Below are 19,322 nucleotides of genomic sequence, written 5' to 3'. Positions count from 1 at the left end.
GATATAGCCATATTAATATGTGCTGTGGTGTCACGCTTAGGGATGAATCCATGTTGTTGGGGAGAGACAAGTTGGGACATATATGGAGCTAATCTAGTGGCCAGTACTTTAGCAAAGATTTTGGCATCGCTGTTAATAAGAGAGATAGGCCTGTAAGATCCCCTCTCTTGTGGTGCTTTACCTTTTTTCAAAGAGAAGATAATTTGGGTTAGATTCCATGATCTGGGTGCTTGTTGCCCTTTACCAATAGCACTAATCACATCAACAAATAATGGTAGTAATTCTTCAGTGCAGTATTTATACAGTTCCAAGGGAATAAGATCTTCCCCGACCGCTTTACCCATTGCAAGAGATTTAATTGCACCCCTAACTTCTAAAGGCGTGATCTCGGCCTCTAATTGAGCCGATTGGTCTGAATCTAAGTTATTGACTTTATTAATATCAATATAATTATTAATACAGTCATCTAAGATAACATCTTCCGGTGTATAAAGAGTTTGGTAGAAAGAAGCAAACTGTTGTAGGATCGATTTTGGATCACAAAATAATTGATTGTTGTCCCCTTTAATTTCTTTAACCATATTAATGGAGCGTTCTTCCGCAACTTTGTAAGCCAATAATTTCCCACTTTTATCTCCACTTTCATACTGTTCCATATGATATTTTCTGAGTTTATTAATGCTTTTATCCCTCAAAAGGTTTTTAATTGCTGCTTTAAGCTCAATTAATTTGAAGTTTAGATCTTCTAAGTTTAAAGCATTGTTACAAATAGCATCAGATATCTGGAGTTCAATATCCCTGATTTCATTTAACCTTTGCTGATTTATAGTTCGAAGTTCTTTATTTTGTCGCCAAATGTATTGTTGGGTAAATCCCTGTACGCTAGCTTTACATGAATCCCAGACTATCCATGGTAAACTTGATTGTCTGTTGATGTCAATGAATTCTTTTATATGCTCCCTGAGCTGATTTATAAACATGGCGTCAGAAAATAAGTAACGACGAAAAGAGAAGGAGCGAGTAGTTTTTTCCTCAGTTGTAAGTGTAAATGTTATAGAGATCGGGTTATGATCAGACGTCACCCTTGGATATATATCCATTGAACATTTGCATTTATCAAGAATCAGGCCTGAGGTCCATATCATATCAATGCGTGAGCATACCTTATGAGCAGCAGAATAAAAAGTGTATCCAGCTATATCAGGATTTAAAGATCTCCATACATCTTTTAAAAGATGAATTGCTGCTAGATCCACAATTGCAGCTCTAGTTTTCCTCATCCTTTGAAAAGCATTTTTTCTTGTGATATCCAGTTTATAATTCATTATACAGTTAAAATCTCCTAGCACAATTATCTCTCCCCTCCATCCCAGTAATTCCATATTAATTTGATCAAAGATTATAGGCTCATCTTGATTAGAAGCATAAACTCCGCATATTGTAAGTTTGAAATTTCCTAACTTTATCTGCGCTATCGCCCATCTGCCAGCTTTATCAGTTAAAGTCTTAATTATTTCACATTTCAGCCCTTTATGTTTTAGGATCGCAACTCCCCTAATAGAAGCATTAAATTCCGTGCAAACTATTGGATCAAATCCTAATTGTTTAATCAATTTTTTGTCTTTATAGGCAATATGTGTTTCAGTTAGCACTACTATTTGCGGACTATACATCCTAAGTTCCTCATAGACAAGACGGCGCTTAATTTTATTGTTTAATCCTGAAACATTCCAGGTTAAGCACTTTATTAAATGCATTCTAAATTGTATATTTCCTTAACTATGTAACCTATGTAACCAAAAAAAATAATCACAATCAATGCCTTGTAAAACATCTTAATTTTTTCTTTGTCATTTTTGTGTCCTTTGATGCAGTTTTTACCCCAAGCCATAACTTCCCTTAACCCACCCCTCACTCTGATACTACCTCCCCCCACCCCGTGTTTACCTGTGGATCCCCCCTTCCTGTTGGCTGCCGTTCACTTGGCAGTAGGTGGGTGGAAAAAACGCTAATCGGGTCCAGGTATTTATAGTTAGCCCGTACGACACAGTCCTACACATATTCTCATTGCCTCTATTTTAGTTTCTTCAATGTCATATAAACATTCAATTAATGTCCTGCAAAACATTTTTATAAGTGATGAGAAGCTAGAAAAAGAAAAAAAGAAAAAAAAAAAACATATCACCTCTATTTACTTCACATTAATCCTGAGTTCAATCAATCATTTCCCAGTTTTCCAAGAGGTAATTGCTTTTTCAACCTCATCTACATCCACAAAAAAATATGAACGGCCATTTTTTATCACTTTTAGCTTTGCAGGCTCTTGCAGATATGCTTGAAATCCGAGTTCTTTGATCGGATCTATGAACTGTTTTAGCTTCCATCTTTTCTCTAGCGATAGTTTACTTAAGTCCGATCTCACAAAGAAGGTGACTGACTCAATAGTGACTGGGGTATTAGGACGTGCTTTTAAAGAGATGGCCTGTCGAAGCAGAAAGTTGCCAATGTAAATCAGAATAGGTCTTGGAAATTTCCCGCTCTTATCTCTCTGGAATAAGGGTAAACGATGCGCACGCTGGATCTGTGAGTCCCAGTCCCAGTCTGAGAGATCAGGAAAAGCCTTTTGAAACAAATGGGTAATGTATGCCCTCGGATCTGCCCCCTCTGCTCCTTCCGCAATACCAAAGACACGAAGATTCTGCCTTCTATTCCTATTTTCCAAATCCTCCAATTTGGCCTGCATCTGGGTTATTTGTGAATCATGCCTATTCAATTCTGCCTCAGAGCTTTGCGATCTCTCCTCCGAAGCAGCCACTCTCTGCTGCAATTCTTCTATGTCCTGTGATACTGCTCCCAATTTACATGCCATCTCTTGTAAAGAAATTTGAGTTCTGTTGTTGTCCTCTCTCATTTGCTGATAATGAGTTTTGGCCTCTTGTTTCTGTTCGTTTAAGAGGTGTAAAATTGTCTGAAAAGAAGCAGTCACTTCACCCTGCGGTATCCATTCAGTTGCCCCAGTTGATGAGGATGAAGTATTGTCACCCATGTGCATTACTTGTATAGATTCACTTAGTGGGGTCTTTAAAACCTCCGGAGTAGTGGCCTTAGGCATATCACACATGTCACCAATTATGCTGTCATTATTGCTAGTATTGCTGCAATCAACTAACACAGAAGCTGAAGCAGTATTATCTCCGGTAAATATCAGGGTGGATGCAGAAGAGTGAGGTTGTAACTGATCCATGGTACTAGCTCCAGTGCTAGCTCCACTAACCTTTGATTTCTCAGTAAGAATAGATTGGGTAGGGCTGGGTGGAACATCCACTTTTGTTTTGTCGGTGGATACAGTGATTACATCATTGAGGCTATTACCAGATAGACGCAGAGCCATGGTTTTCACACCACCCTTAGCCTGAACCCATTGTCTAATAGGGCTGTTTTCAACGATAGCCTTCAAGGCATTTGTCTTCGATTTGCCTGCCATTTTAGCCATCTTATTCTTACTTTTCCCCTTGGGTTTTTTAGGTACTGTTTTGTTTTTGTCTTTAATCAAACATAAGGGCGTGTTACTCCCCTGTTCATTGACATCCACATATTCTTCATCTGTTTCACTTATATCTACGTTAACTTCATTTTCAATTCCTTCAGTTTCAGTAGCCTCCACAGCACAGCCTTTATCGAGGGAGAGACTGATGTCATTAGTAGCAATTGTGGAAGTTTTTGCGTTGGTGTCAGTACTAGGTGAACTCAGACTTGAAGAATCAAGTACTTCAGGTTCGATGTGGCGGGTAGAAGTGCTGCTAGTATTGTTAATGGTGGTAGTGCTAACGGTGGGATTTAAATCAGCAATATTCTCCGTTGCCCCCACCGCTAAAGCTCCGTTTCCCAATAGATCAGTGTCTAAGGCCCGTACCCCAATATTAACCTGAGCTGCAGGAGCTATGGTAACTGTAATAGCGGCGTTTTGAGAGTGCTTCACAGGGTCTTTTAAGTTATTCTGCTCTCTTTCCTCCACATTTGCAGCATTGCCTCCCATTTGACCCTTATCAACTGCATTACCTTGGTTACTTTTCTGCGCCTTTTCAACAGTGATCTCTGCTGCTACTGCTACCGCAGCTGTGCCTGTTCCTCCATTTACTCCATTCTGTATCTCCTGCTCAGTGCTCTGAGCCGAGCTCTGAGCCGTGTCCACGATGGTTTTCTTACTTGCTAGTATCTCGTTGATAGCGGTCACCGACAAGGAAACTGCCGAGGCTCCTGCTCTCCCGCTCGCTGTAGTATTGCGCGTTGTCCTTGTGGGCGGTTTCGGCGCCATCCTGCTGACGCTCGCTCTCTCCGACTGGGCTGCTGCCGGTGCTATGGAGGAACGCAGACCTGGCCAGCGGATCGCTGATGTCGATCCTCGCTTAATCCACGCTACCAGGCTTACCCAGCCCCGCCAAGACCTTGCAGTTACTCGCTGCTGTTGCTGCTGCGGTGCCTCGTTTCCTTTGGCACTTCTTTTAGCATCGGCGAAGAAAAATAAGTTTTGACAACGGCTCCTGACCTGCCGTAACTTCCACATCACCCAATGTTGCGGTATTACTAATATACTCGAGGTAAGATTGCTCCGTGCTCCATGCTGTAGTTTTGAATTGTATAACAGCGGTTCGCGGTCAGCGCTGTATGCTGTGTCGGATCGTAGCGCTCATAGCGCGGTTATTCTTTCAGACCTGGACCTGGACCCGGCTCGTACTTTTCCAAAGATTTTTTCTCCCACCACTTGGAAAGTTCATTGCGGAGAAGTTTTTCCAAAGTTTTTAACAGGTATTTCACATCGTTATTAGTGTTAATGACTGCAGCCGCTTGCGGTTGTTCATTCACCGCCGGTAGGTTATCAAACAGCGCCTCTGCCGCTGTGTCCCTACTACGTAGCGCGTCACTGGATAGCATTATTAATGTTAGTAATGATTATGGGTTCCTCCGGAAATAAACCGTAAGACTGCTTGAAGGCAACACAGTTAATAGATAGTCACAAGGGGAAAATGTCCCACAACCCGCACAGAGGAAAGTAAAAGGACGGTGTTTATACACGGTCAGTCTTACCTGAATATATATATATATATATATATATATATATATATATATATATATATATTAAGTTTCAAATTTGCCAACAGCTTTAGGAAGCACTCCTCATCGTACCAAATTCAGGCACTAACACCCTCACATCTCCCTGGAAATATCATGGTGCCAACGCGTTTCAGACAAAGTGCGTCCTTCTTCACAGGCAGAGCAACCCCAAGTGAAAGGCATAGACTGCTGCTCTGTATTTCAAACCAAATTTAATTGCCCACAGGTGAAGGCTCATGCAGATAGAAAACATAGCATTCTGGGAGCAGCAGTTCGTAATGAGCCTTGTAGTTCTTATAAACAACCAAGTCACTCTCAAATAATGTCTTTTACCAATACCGCCATTAGTGGGCTTCACCAGAGAGTGCAGGAAGCATTGCCAATGTTATTGTGCCAGCACGATGACCAAACAGGCTCCAGCATCCAGAGCCACCGGCCCGCAGTCCCCGCGGTGGTACATTCCCCGCGGCTTGGCTGCCGCGCATTTATTAAGTTTCACATTTGCCAACAGCTTTAGGAAGCACTCCTCATCGTACCAAATTCAGGCAGCAACACCCTCACATCTCCCTGGAAATATCATGGTGCCAACGCGTTTCAGACAAAGTGCGTCCTTCTTCACAGGCAGAGCAACCCCAAGTGAAAGGCATAGACTGCTGCTCTGTATTTCAAACCAAATTTAATTGCCCACAAGTGAAGGCTCATGCAGATAGAAAACATAGCATTCTGGGAGCAGCAGTTCGTAATGAGCCTTGTAGTTCTTATAAACAACCAAGTCACTCACAAATAATGTCTTTTACCAATACCGCCATTAGTGGGCTTCACCAGAGAGTGCAGGAAGTATTGCCAATGTCATTGTGCCAGCACGATGACCAAACAGGCTCCAGCATCCAGAGCCGCCGGCCCGCAGTCCCCGCGGTGGTACATTCCCCGCGGCTTGGCTGCCGCGCATTTATTAAGTTTCACATTTGCCAACAGCTTTAGGAAGCACTCCTCATCGTACCAAATTCAGGCAGCAACACCCTCACATCTCCCTGGAAATATCATGGTGCCAACGCGTTTCAGACAAAGTGCGTCCTTCTTCACAGGCAGAGCAACCCCAAGTGAAAGGCATAGACTGCTGCTCTGTATTTCAAACCAAATTTAATTGCCCACAGGTGAAGGCTCATGCAGATAGAAAACATAGCATTCTGGGAGCAGCAGTTCGTAATGAGCCTTATAGTTCTTATAAACAACCAAGTCACTCTCAAATAATGTCTTTTACCAATACCGCCATTAGTGGGCTTCACCGGAGAGTGCAGGAAGTATTGCCAATGTTATTGTGCCAGCATGATGACCAAACAGGCTCCAGCATCCAGAGCCGCCGGCCCGCAGTCCACGCGGTGGTGCATTCCCCGCGGCTTGGCTGCAGCGCATTTATTAAGTTTCACATTTGCCAACAGCTTTAGGAAGCACTCCTCATCGTACCAAATTCAGGCAGCAACACCCTCACATCTCCCTGGAAATATCATGGTGCCAACGCGTTTCAGACAAAGTGCGTCCTTCTTCACAGGCAGAGCAACCCCAAGTGAAAGGCATAGACAGCTGCTCTGTATTTCAAACCAAATTTAATTGCCCACAGGTGAAGGCTCATGCAGATAGAAAACATAGCATTCTGGGAGCAGCAGTTCGTAATGAGCCTTGTAGTTCTTATAAACAACCAAGTCACTCTCAAATAATGTCTTTTACCAATACCGCCATTAGTGGGTTTCACCAGAGAGTGCAGGAAGTATTGCCAATGTTATTGTGCCAGCACGATGACCAAACAGGCTCCAGCATCCAGAGCCGCCGGCCCGCAGTCCCCGCGGTGAAGCCCACTAATGGCGGTATTGGTAAAAGACATTATTTGAGAGTGACTTGGTTGTTTATAAGAACTACAAGGCTCATTACGAACTGCTGCTCCCAGAATGCTATGTTTTCTATCTGCATGAGCCTTCACCTGTGGGCAATTAAATTTGGTTTGAAATACAGAGCAGCAGTCTATGCCTTTCACTTGGGGTTGCTCTGCCTGTGAAGAAGGACGCACTTTGTCTGAAACGCGTTGGCACCATGATATTTCCAGGGAGATGTGAGGGTGTTGCTGCCTGAATTTGGTACGATGAGGAGTGCTTCCTAAAGCTTTTGGCAAATGTGAAACTTAATAAATAGCATTATATAGTATTAATGATTATTCCACAGTAAATAGAAAGTCCAGTGTTAAGAGATATTGACATATAATTCACATGAGCTGAGCTTAGAGGAGTAATCCCACTCTTTGGATGAGAGGATGCTGGTGAAGGAGTGCACACCAATTGATAATGAGTTTCAGCACTCCATCATGTACACTGGCAGATGTTGGCTCATGTGGATATGTCAACAGCTCCTCAAAAAGAGCGGTGAGCGGTGAATTCAGTCTGTTCTTCTTCTCACCTGCCTCTGCCCCTTTTATTTTAGAGGACTCTTTCTTCAAGCTCTTCAAAACTTGAAGCACGCTGATTCAGGGCTTGATGAGCTCCCCCGACCCTGCTTTACCGTGCAACCACCATTTGTGGCATCAGGAAGTCAGGCTGATTAGCCTAGCAGCGGTTCGGTCGGGAGCTTCGTGGGAGCTTCGAGTTTTTATTCGAAACTACACGGAGAACAACACTTTTTAGAAATCACCGGTTTGTGATTTCACCTACATCACTAGGCTAGGGCAGGATACACCTTAGCGAAACCTCTACAATCACACAAAGGTTGAAACATGTAGACCTATCCTTTTAACTTCACCTTACGTCTTTTTTTGACACCACAGCCTACCTAACCAGGCAAAGGTGCCACATGTAAATATAATTGTATATATTTTTTTTACTGGTTGTCCAACCACTCCAGAAAAGTCTTCGAGTGAGTAGTGTTGAGACAACTTTTAACCACACTTTTTCATATCACATATATACAAAAATAACCAGCTCCACTGTAATCAGGTGTCGCAGCACACCTGGATGGCACTCGGCTATCCGGGTGGGACCCCGATGATGAAGCATGTCACCAACCAGGTTGGTGAGTGAGGGGTCTTCTAAGGACAAAGGATTGTCCCAGACTGGGTCGTAGGGCATGCACCTCAATACCGCAATAAATGTACAGGTATTCAGTACCCGTAGTGGTTACTCCTCCATTTGTTTAACTATTAAATCCAAGGGGACCAGGAGTTCCTACTAGACCTTTAAGGTCTAACCACCCTTTCTCTCCCAATTGTTTACACGGTTTTATATATTACCTACTGGCGGTCGCCAGTAGGTAGTTATACTTAGGACCTAGTTACCATAGGAAAATCGCAACATTCTATTCCGAATAACTTTGGAACCGGTTGACGAATGTTCGCAAAATTTTCAAAACCTATGGCCTGCTCCGGTCCACTTCTATCTTGAAAGTTTCGGGGTGACCGCCACCCCCCGGGGCTTTTCAAAAGTACTTGCGAGGGGCCTCACGCCCCCGCAGCTCTGGGGACCGCCACCCCCCCGGGGTTCTATAGTAAATAGGTGGGGGGGCTCAAAGGCCCAAGCCCCAGGGACCACCATCCCCCGGGGCTTTAATAAAATATTGGCGGGGCACTTGGCCCCCCGCAGCCCCGGGGACCGCCACTTCCCGGGGCTTGTATTTTAAAAAAATGAACTACCAGTGTGGGGGGGGCTCGAACCCCCCCACACGCCCTGGGGACCGCCACCTCCCCGGGGCACTAAGTATGCAAATTTGGGGGTCCGTACCAGACCCCGAGTCCTAGGAACCACCACCTCCCAAGGGCTTTAACAATGTTGGGAGGAGTGCCGCGCCTTGGGGACCGCCACCCCCCAGGGCCGGCTCCTGCAGTGTCCAGGGGTGCCCACCCCCGGGACACTGCTGTTTGTTATGGCAGCGGCTCCCGCCCTGCCATAGCAAACTCGGCTTTGGTTTTTGGAAGAGAGAGCAAGAAACCTTCTCTCTTCCAAAAAACCAAAGCCGATTGCTTTTCCACACGGGAAGCTGCATCTTAGCAGCTCCCCATGAGGAAAAGCAATGTCGGCTCCCGCAGAAGGCTGGGAGCCGGCGGGACCATAGGGGGGATTGGGGACACTTTACTGTCCTCGGTACCTCCCACACTGCTTGCAGACTGCAAGAGGGTACCGACGGACAGGTAAGAGCATCCTGTTTTCTGCCTCTTTTTGGCTCTTTTTGCTGCTTGTTCTTTTATTCTTTATGGATTTAAACTTAGTTAAGTAAAGAACATTCACTACAGGAGCACTGTTCATGCTTTGAATAATAGTCTTTTAATATGACAGGCTCTTGACTGCAAAAACATTTGGACAGGATACCTCATATCTTGGTCCATATGCTCCCATTGTATTTTGCCAATGAGGACAGGGCAGATTATTAAGGGAGCTTGGCCTGTTTATTGTTACATGATCCTTGATTTAAATTTAACTAAGTACTGGTTTAAAAAAACATCACATCAATAAACCAACACCAAGAAAATGAACCACTTTTTAAGGGAACCCATCACATCAGAGACCACCCTGCTCCTTGTCATGGTGTTGAATGCCAAGATTTTATATTTTTGATTTAGGTTTTAATAATGTTTGATTCTATAAGTATAACAAAGGGATATCAGATGGATGATATAATTACCTCTTGCTCCCTCGTTTTACTTACAAATAGAGCGGGCCTCAACCACCGAGCAGTTGCCGGGTGAGGTGAGGCTTACTCCCACAGCAAGTTGGGTGAGTACTAATTTGATTTGAAAATACAATATCCTAATTTAGTTACGTAATGAACCGGTGTGGTCAATTAACATGTATAATCGATTGTCTGACTTTTTAACCTCTATGCTCTGAGCACCTTTGTTCACCACTGTAAGTTTGACCCCTTTTTTTGACAAATTCTTTTTTGTTCTAGGAATGAAGAGATAGCTCTTACCTACATATACATGGGATTCATGTCTGGTAGGGTGTTAACAAACCATTGATCTACTCATTCTTCTACGTGAAAAGCTTTATGTGTAACCCATTTCACTAATAGTATTTCTGTCCTGCAGTAGCATTTAAATCTATTAGGTTCTGAAGAAAGCCAGGCTAGCCAGCCAATTCGGCAGAAACATGTCGACCTCACTCTTTGCCAGGAGATAGTAAATTTGTTCCATATTATCAGGCGGTTTTTACTTATGGCATTTGGACAATATTCATTAAACATATTTTTTTGTCCTTCTAGTAATTTTTATTTTTCACACGTTTTTCACCTGCACTGCACTCCATCAGTTGTCTCATATATGAACAACTATTTTGGCTGAGATCACTGGGAGTATGAGGTCAAGTATTCACTCATGTTAGCCTTGGAGCAACATTGGCTACATTTGACCCTACTCTCACAGGTTTCCAGATGACGAAGCTCCGCCAAATGGGTGGGCTGATGGAGACTATACTCATGCTAAGCGTTGGGCAAGTTATTTGAACCTGGTGAACAGTTTTCTTTGGAGCATCTAGAGGTTTTTTTTATCGCACTAACAGACTGACTTTCTCCTTGTATTTGTGCACGACCCCTCCACAGTCCCCAACAGAAAGGGCCAGCCCCGGGCTAGAAGTGGTCCTGGAGGGGGGCCACGCGGCCCCCTCAAAAATTAAATTTAAAAAAAAAAGAAAAATTTAAAAACAAAGGCCGGCCCGGGGGATGGAGTCCCCGGGGCCATAAATGGCCTGAGGAGGGGGGCAACGCAGCCCCCCTCCAAATAAAAGTTTTAAAAAAAAAACTGGCCATGCCCCAGGGGATGGGGTCCCCGGGCCCCCTTCCATTTAAAAGAAAAATTAGGAGTCATGCACTGGGGGTAGGGTCCCCGGGCCCCCTTCCATTTAAAAGAAAAAATAGGAGTCAGGCACTGGGGGATGGGGTCCCCAGGGCTAATAAAATAGGAAAAGGGGGGCCACACAGCCTCCCTTCTTAAAAAAATGAATTTAAAAAAAAAAAGACCAGCATCACGCCGGAGGCCCCGCCCCCTCCCTGCAACACTCTGCATAGGTGCCCCCTGGCGGGGCTTGTTTGCAGATGGGGAACTAATTCCCCTTGAATACTGGGGGTCCCTGGGTGCCAACTAGCCCACCAGGTACCTCCAGTATGCGCCAGGGAGTTGCGTTACAGAGATGTTCAGAGGCCACGCCCCTTTTTATACCTCTCTGCAACTCAGCTCTATGGCGCTTACTGGAGGTACCTAATGGGCTAGTTGGACTCTAGGGACCATCAGGATTCAAGGGGACCTAATCTTCCTGCGTTGCAGAGAGGTGGTCTACACACACCTCCACTCATTCACCAACCGTCCTATACACTCATACATGTACTCACTCATCATATGTACTCATACACCTATACATCCTGCAGAGAGGTGGTCCAGGCTGTGCCCCTTTTTACACCTCTATGCACCAGCACTTACTGGAGGTACCTAGTGGGCTAGTTTGACCCTAGGATCCTCAGGATCTCCTAATCTCCCAACTTAAAACGGCCACAGGGCGTGTTTACACAGTGGGCAAGGGAGGGGACTGGAACTGAGGTGACGTGTGTAAACACACCCTGTGGCGCGTTTTAAGTTGGGGAAATAATTCCCCTTCAATCCAGTGGGCCCCTGGGGGCCAACTAGCCCACCAGGTGCTTCCAGTAAGCGCCACTGCCCTGCGTTGCAGAGAGGTGGTCTACACACACATCCACTCATTCACCAACAGTCCTTTACACTCGTACATGTACTCACTCATCATATGTACTCATACACCTATACATCCTGTCACACACCGACACTCATTCATATAGTTACTCACACACATAGTCACACATGCAAAGTATCAAACATCAATTTACTTGCTTATACAGTTATACACACACCACCACACTTACTTCTACAGAAACTTACACATACTTACTCTCTTAAACAATCACTTATAGAAACACATACTTCTTTATACAGGAACTCTTCCAATCTCTCACCCTCACATATACTCACTTATATACACCAATACTCACATATACTAGTTTAAAACATATGTAGTTACTCATAAAGACACTATTGAGACAGTCATTCACTCTCTAACACACTCATACACACACTCATCCACCCATACAGTCCTGCACACATACTGTTTTCAACACATACAGTGAGTCACTAATTCATGCATCTATGCACTAAGAAATACACCCCCCTGAACCATACAGACACACACACACACTCATACGGATACTCAAAAACCAACTAATAACCCATATAGACACTCATGTAGCTACTCACCAATCCATGCAGCCACTTATGCACAAAGTGAGAGACTGATACAGATATTTAAATATTTAAACATTACTCACTAACCAATGTATTCACTAAGATATACTTAATCAGTCAGTTATACAATCAATTTTTACTAAAAGAAAATCATCTATTTAGACACTTATATACCCATTTATTCTTCGATCGACCTTGAGATACACATATATAAAAGATATTTAATTTTCAGAAAAACACATTCCCTGGATGAGGTCATTAGTGATGTCATCAGTGATGTAATTTGAGATGTCATGAGTGATGTCATTAGTGATGTCACTGACCATGTCATGAGTGATGTAATATGTGACGTCATCAGCAGTGCATTGCGGGCGTGCGAGTTATAGTTAGCTGAACTAACTATAACGGGGGAATTTCTATGGTTTTGTACGAGTGAAATGCCCAACTAACTATAATGCACCTGAAACCTATGTTTTTTTTCAGGGAATATATATATATATATATATAGATATATATATATATTTTTTCTGTTAGGATTGTCTTACTTTAAATTGCTTGCTTAAAGTTCATGATTTCCAAACTTTTCTCAACTCTTTCTAGGTGTATCCTTAGTGAGGTGTTTTCCAGTCCATTGGTTGTTGCCAGACACATCATGAGCATGTTGTCCACCTTTGGATGGATAGCTGCAGCACTTGCCATCACACCTATCTGTGCATACTTTCATCAAGCAAAATCTAGCAAAAGAGTAAAAGGTTTCACCACTTACCAAATGCTGGATCTGCTTCTTGCATCTTTGAAAGACACCCCTCTATGCCTCCAACTGTTTGATCATTGGTCCATGTTACATACTGTAATTGAGAAACACAAGAGACTTGAAATACCTACTACTGAAGTCAGATGATATTTTGATCATGTCTTACAACTGTTTTATAATGTATGATAAAAAAAGTTTACTCAATTTAGAAAATCAACAAGAATTTTTATAGCTGGGAAAAAGAGACAAATTCAGACTGGACCTTGTGAAATATTACAGTGAGATGAAGGAAGGCAGCCAGGGGTCACATGGTAAGAAACAGATTCTCTAGCAAAGAAAACTAAAGGGATGATGAAAATTAGAGATTCCACCCCTTCAATCCCATGGATTTCCAGAGCAGATGCTAGATTTAAACCTTTTGGAAGAGTCAAGCTAGCTCTGTTCTGCAACCAAGCAACCAAGGAGCATAGAGCCCCCACGTTAGTTGTAGAGTTGTTCTGTACAAGTGAAATTCCTGATTTCTTCCCAGAGTTCAACCTGAATATTTTGGCACCTTTCGGCCACTAATAGCACTCTCAGTATCAAGAGGCCACTCAAAATGAGGGCCCGATCAATGCAAAGGAAACATAAAAACATCAGCAAAGTGCCATAAGCCAATACCAAAACATGACACCTCATAGACCCACTGCATGATGCATTATTATTATTATTAAATTAAATTTGTAGGGTGCACAGCTACCCAGAGGTTTCCCGGCGCCAAATACCAACGCAACAGAAAGACCAGATTTACTGGTTAAATAGCCAGGTCTTAAGGTTTTTGCGGAAACTTTTGTGATTAGTTTCATGCCGAAGTAAAAATGGAAGTGAGTTCCACAACACGGGGGCCAGGTAAGAAAGGGATCGTCCCCCCATGTGTGCAAGTTTAAATCTTGGGACTGAGAATTTGGCTTGGGAAGAGGATCTAAGCAGACGTGTCAGGCGATATGTCTGGACAAGAGAACACAAATAACGGGGAGCTGTACCTAGTTTAATTTTATGCATGTAGCATAAGGCCTTAAATTTAGTCCGGCTCTGTCTTAGCCAGTGGAGGTCCCAAAGAGTACCTGAAATGGGAGATGTTTTGGGTACATGACAAAGTATCCTAGCCGCAGAGTTCTGAACAACCTGTAATCTGCGTGTCACCCCCTTGTTGGCTCCTAGATATAAGAAGTTGCCATAGTCCAATCTTGACGTTATCAGTGCTTGAATTACAGTTCTTTGGGTAGGTCCAGACAACATCCATAATATCTTACAGAGCAACCTCAGAAGGGTGAAGCAGATAGAAGCAGTTTTGATTACTTGCTGCTTCATGGAAAGTTTATCATCGATCACTATACCCAAGTTGTGAGCAGTTTGGACTGGCTGGGGAAGTGAGCTCATTTCCTGAGGCCAATGACGTGTGCCCCAAAAATCTTTACCTTTCCCCATAATCAGGACCTCAGTTTTTCCACCGTTTAATTTTAGCCAGTTGGTATGCATCCAACTGGCTATTTTAAGCAGCCCTGTCTATAAGGAAGAAACTGTAGAAGTATCCTTGGAAGATAGGGAAAAAAGAAGCTGGGTGTCATCAGCATATGAAATGATAGACAATCCAGATTCTTCCGCAACGGTGGCTAGCGAGCTGACAAAGGTTGAACACAGGGCTTAGAATCGAGCCCTGCGGTAACCCATAAGGGATTCATAGGTCTTAGAATTAGCCAAGGAGGAGAAGACCTGGAAAGGTCTTGCAGTAAGGAAGTCTTTGATCCAGTCCAAGACTGAGCCAGCAATTCCCAGCGATTGAAGTACTTTTAAAAGTCCATCAGCAAATTACAAATTTCATTGAGACCTATGGTCTTATTCATGATTCCCAACACGGCTTCCGTAAAGGATATAGTACTGAGTCTGCCCTCATAGAGATGGCAGACTCCGTTCGATGGGCTCTGGACCGAGGTGTTGGTGCTGCGGAATTTATCAGCAGCATTCGACACCGTCCCCCACCCAATCTTACTGGATCGATTGAAAGCCGTAGGAATCCAGGGCAATGTCCTTAAATGGATTAGCTCTTTCCTGTCAAACCGTTCACAACTGGTTCATACTCCCCCTTTCACTTCCACTCCCAAGCCACTGAAATGGGGTGTTCCCCAGGGCTCTTCTCCAAGCCCCCTACTTTTTAATGTTTACTTTTCCCCGCTTGCGGACATGATCTCTAATTCCGGCATTAAAACCACCTCTTATGCCGATGATATTCAATTGCTTTTTACTTTTGACAATTCATCCACTCTTACCTTTGACCCCCTTAAATCTTGCATCAGAAATATCGCTCATTGGATGGATCTTAATTCTTTGAGATTAAACGCAACTAAAACAGAAGTGCTTTTCTTCAATCAGCCTTCCCTTCCTGATCCCAATATCTGGTGGCCAGTAGATCTGAGCCAAGCACCCTCTCCTAAAGAGTCAGTCAGGAATCTTGGAGTACGCTGGGACCAACAGCTGTCATTGAACTTACAAATTCAATCGGTCTCAGCTGCCTGTTTCTCAAAGATTAAAACCCTTAAAAAACTCATTAATTATCTCCCATGTGACCATCGAAAAACAATAGTCCACGCGCTGATTATCTCTCATTTGGACTATGCGAACGGCCTATACTTGGGTTTAGCTACTGGCCTTTGTCATAAACTCCAAACGGTTCAGAACGCTGCAGCCCGCTTGATTGGGGGCTTCTCGCGTAGACAGCATACATCTCCTTACCTCCGTGAACGGCATTGGTTACCCATAAGCAAACACATTGAGTTTAAGGCTATGACACTTGCCTATCGCTCTACCCAGGGTAACGGATCTGCTCATCTTAGATTAGTTCTCTGACCTTATTGTAATTCTCGCTCACTTCGCTCCAACTCTAAAAGCCTCTTGGTCACCCCAAGATTTAAAAAATCTCGCTCTGGAGGAAGAACATTTGAACTTGCCGCCGCCCAGCGCTGGAACAAACTGCCTCTTAATTTATGCTTGAGCAAGACCGAACTAGAATTCTGTCGCTCTCTGAAAACTTTTCTTTTCTCCCTTTAATCCGCTTTTCCTTGGTTTTTACCTCAGGCCTCCAGTCAATAAGCACCGGGACACCCCGTTGGGGTAGCTGAGCGCTTTACAAAAGACACAAAATAAATAAAATAAAATAAAAGAGAGAGTGGTGAGACACCGTATCTAAGTTGGCACTTAAGTCTAATAAAATAGGTGCAGCCGTTTCCCCTTTATCCAGAAGCTGGCAAAGTGTTTCTGTAACTCCCAGCAGAGTAGTCTCTGTGGAGTACCCGGCAGGAGTTTATTAGTTTCCACAAACTGTACGAGCTGTTGATTCACGTGTTTTCCAATATCTTTGAAAAAAACAGGGAGAAATCGGTCGGAAGTTGAACGGTTCTGCAGGGTCAGGTTTCTTCAGTAGGGGAAGAACCATTGCGTGTTTCCACTCTGCAGGAAGAATGGCATCTTTCAAAGAAGCATTAAGTAACTCCATAATGGGTTGCAATGTAGTGGGTTTTATTTTGTGAAGAATATGGACTGGAAGTGGGTCCTTGGGTGAGCCCGATTTGAGACTATTTAAAATACCATTGAAAGACAGAGGGTCAAGAGGTTGCCAGATAGTGATTTTATGAGAAGATACGGAAACAGGGGTCTCCTCTGACTTGTTACGGTCTAGACTGTGAGGAACAGTGTTAGTTTGCTGCTCCGCTTTGGTGGTTATCATCTCAAGTTCCGGATAGATCTTTTCAATCTTCTAAATAAAAAATGTTGCCACGATTTCACAATGTGCTTCATCAAGTACCGGGGGCATCGGGTGACAGGATGTTCCCGAGAGCTCGCCAACTAATTTAAACAGTACTTTTGCATTATTCTGTGCTGATAGAATGGTACTATTTACATATTCGGCACAGGCGATTTTACATAAGGAGTTGTAGTTTCTCTTGGCAAGTTTATAGTTATGCTTGGATTCTGAAGCGTAATCCTTTCTCCAATATCTTTCCAGAAATGTACACCTAGTTTTTTCAACCTTTAGTTTTTCAGTGAACCAAGGGGCAGGAGGGCAGTGATTATTTAGTTTCTTAAGGGATGAAGGGAGGCAAGCATTCACCGATTCCACAATCCAAGTCTGGATGGTGTTGGCATCTGATATTTCAATGGAAGGGATAGCCGGCATATTAGTCGCGAGCTGATGGTTAAGAGAGTCGATATTCAGCTTCTTCCAGTTTCTACACTTATGTTTGAATAAAGGGTTAAAGGAGTTGTTGGGTCGGGGTCGAATGATACCTTGAACCTTACCAAAAAATTATCCGACCAGGTTAATTGAAGAGCTGTTTGGCACAGGACATTCGGTAAATTTGAGAAAACAGGGTCAAGCAGATGGCCCGCTCTATGGGTAGGACCTGAATTGCAAAGAAACATGTTCATGGTTTCTAAATCGGCAATAAAAGTAGAGCCAATCTTACATGAAGAGTTATTAAAATGTACATTAAGATCACAGACAATAGTGAAATTTGCAGCATTAAGCAGGTAGGGGGTAATGTAAATGTAAATGTAAATGTACATGTATTTATATAGCGCAAATTACCCACATCGCAGGCATCTAAGCGCTTGCTTAGGGAACCCGTCCTGGTATTCCCCTGTGAGATGACCCCGGCAGGGTATCCACAAGGTGAAAGCCAGGCATCCCGCCGCGAGGGGCCGTTGTGGAGATTAAGCAAGCTATTGCCCAGAGTCGCAGAGTGTGAACCCGTGAGTCGAGTAGGCACCGGAGCGAGAATTATCGAGTCCGTGGAATTATTGAGCCCAAGCCCCGTCGAGGCGGGGAATTGAACCCTGGTCCAGGGCCGATCTCAGCTTCCGGGTCTGCCGCCTCTAACCCCTGAGCCACACTTCTCCACGTAATGAATTCTGGAAAGCTAGTTGCCCAACGCCCCACAGGGCCAGGAGGGCGGTACACTAGAAGGCCTGTGAGCGTGAACTGAGGAGTAAGGAGGAGCCTGAAAAACCCAGCTTCACAGCCTTCAAGTTCTACGACTTTCCATTTAGACAAATATTCTTTTTGAAAGATTATTGTGATATCACCTCCGTGTTTGTCTGCTCTGTCTTTCCTGACAAGTGAATAATTGGACGGCAGGGCCACTGCAATGTCAGACCCGAACTTTTGTGTAGCCAGGTTACCGTGAGGAATATTGCGTCTGGTTGTGATTGTGTTATGTAGAAGGTCAAAGATATCTTCTTTGTGCTTTGTTAGGGATCTGCAATTTAAATTATGAAATGTAAACTCTGTAAGGTGAGCTACAATTAGTCTTCCCCCCGTTGATAAAGGTTTAATAAAGTTCATGCTACCAACATTATTAGATGACTGTATCCTATTTTGTAAAGAGGTACAGGTAAAGTTGCAGCTGGGACAGGGAAAGATAGGGCTGCCTGGTTTAAGGGCGATGCAGTCAGTTTTCGGTCTCCTCTGCAGACCCAGTAAAAATCTAGAAGAATATTTCCTAATGTCTTTATCAAATGGGACAGGAGTTGTGGCCCCGGGCGGGCGCGGAAAGGCGTAGACGGGCTTGACTTTGGCGCCCCACCGGCGCGCCCGCTGTGCGCGTCTGCTGCACGGATTGAGGGGCATGGAATATGAAGCTTGGCAGTCAACTGGCTGCTGACATTGGCGCTCAACCTCCCCCGCCTCCTCCAGGAAACAGCAAAAACCGCTGCTCCCTCCACAACAAGCGGGCCAACCCATGGTGGACCGGGGAGCAGGCGGTAACAGAATTAAAAGGTGAGCAGTTAAAAACAAATTGCAGCAGTTCACCTAAAAGATTTAAAAAGTCTGAAGCTAGCGCCGGTAGAACTCACTACTGCGCGTCCGCTGCATGGAGTGCGGGCATGGAATATGAAGCCTGGCAGTCAGCTGGCTGCTGACGTCGGCGTTCCACCTCCCCTGCCTCCTCCCGGAAACAGCAGAGATCGCTGCTGAAACAGGCGGCAACATAATTAAAAGGTGAGCAGTTAAAAACAAATAGCAGGGGGGCGTGGCTTTGGCAGACCATTATGGCGGACGTGTGCTAGTCAGCTCTGTCCGGCCCGACATTAATCCTACCACTTTCCTGGCTCCCTCGGACCCATGAGCAGTCCTGGAGGGGGCAT

The 19,322-nt window shown here is 44.2% G+C and overlaps 1 protein-coding gene across 1 annotated transcript in view; it reads right to left on the bottom strand.

Moving 5' to 3' along the window:
* TTC38 (tetratricopeptide repeat domain 38) overlaps positions 1-19,322 on the bottom strand; it is a 693,598-nt gene that overhangs the window by 549,926 nt on the left and 124,350 nt on the right. Inside the window, exon 3 of the mRNA XM_086952761.1 lies at positions 13,155-13,236. Within this exon, the coding sequence (XP_086808887.1) occupies positions 13,155-13,236 (82 nt within the window). The remainder of the gene's footprint in view (positions 1-13,154; positions 13,237-19,322) is intronic.

This window comes from Lissotriton vulgaris, chromosome 1_2 (assembly GCF_964263255.1).
Source record: "Lissotriton vulgaris chromosome 1_2, aLisVul1.2, whole genome shotgun sequence".
Lineage (NCBI taxonomy): Eukaryota > Metazoa > Chordata > Amphibia > Caudata > Salamandridae > Lissotriton > Lissotriton vulgaris.
This window is presented reverse-complemented; position numbering and strand designations above follow the sequence as displayed.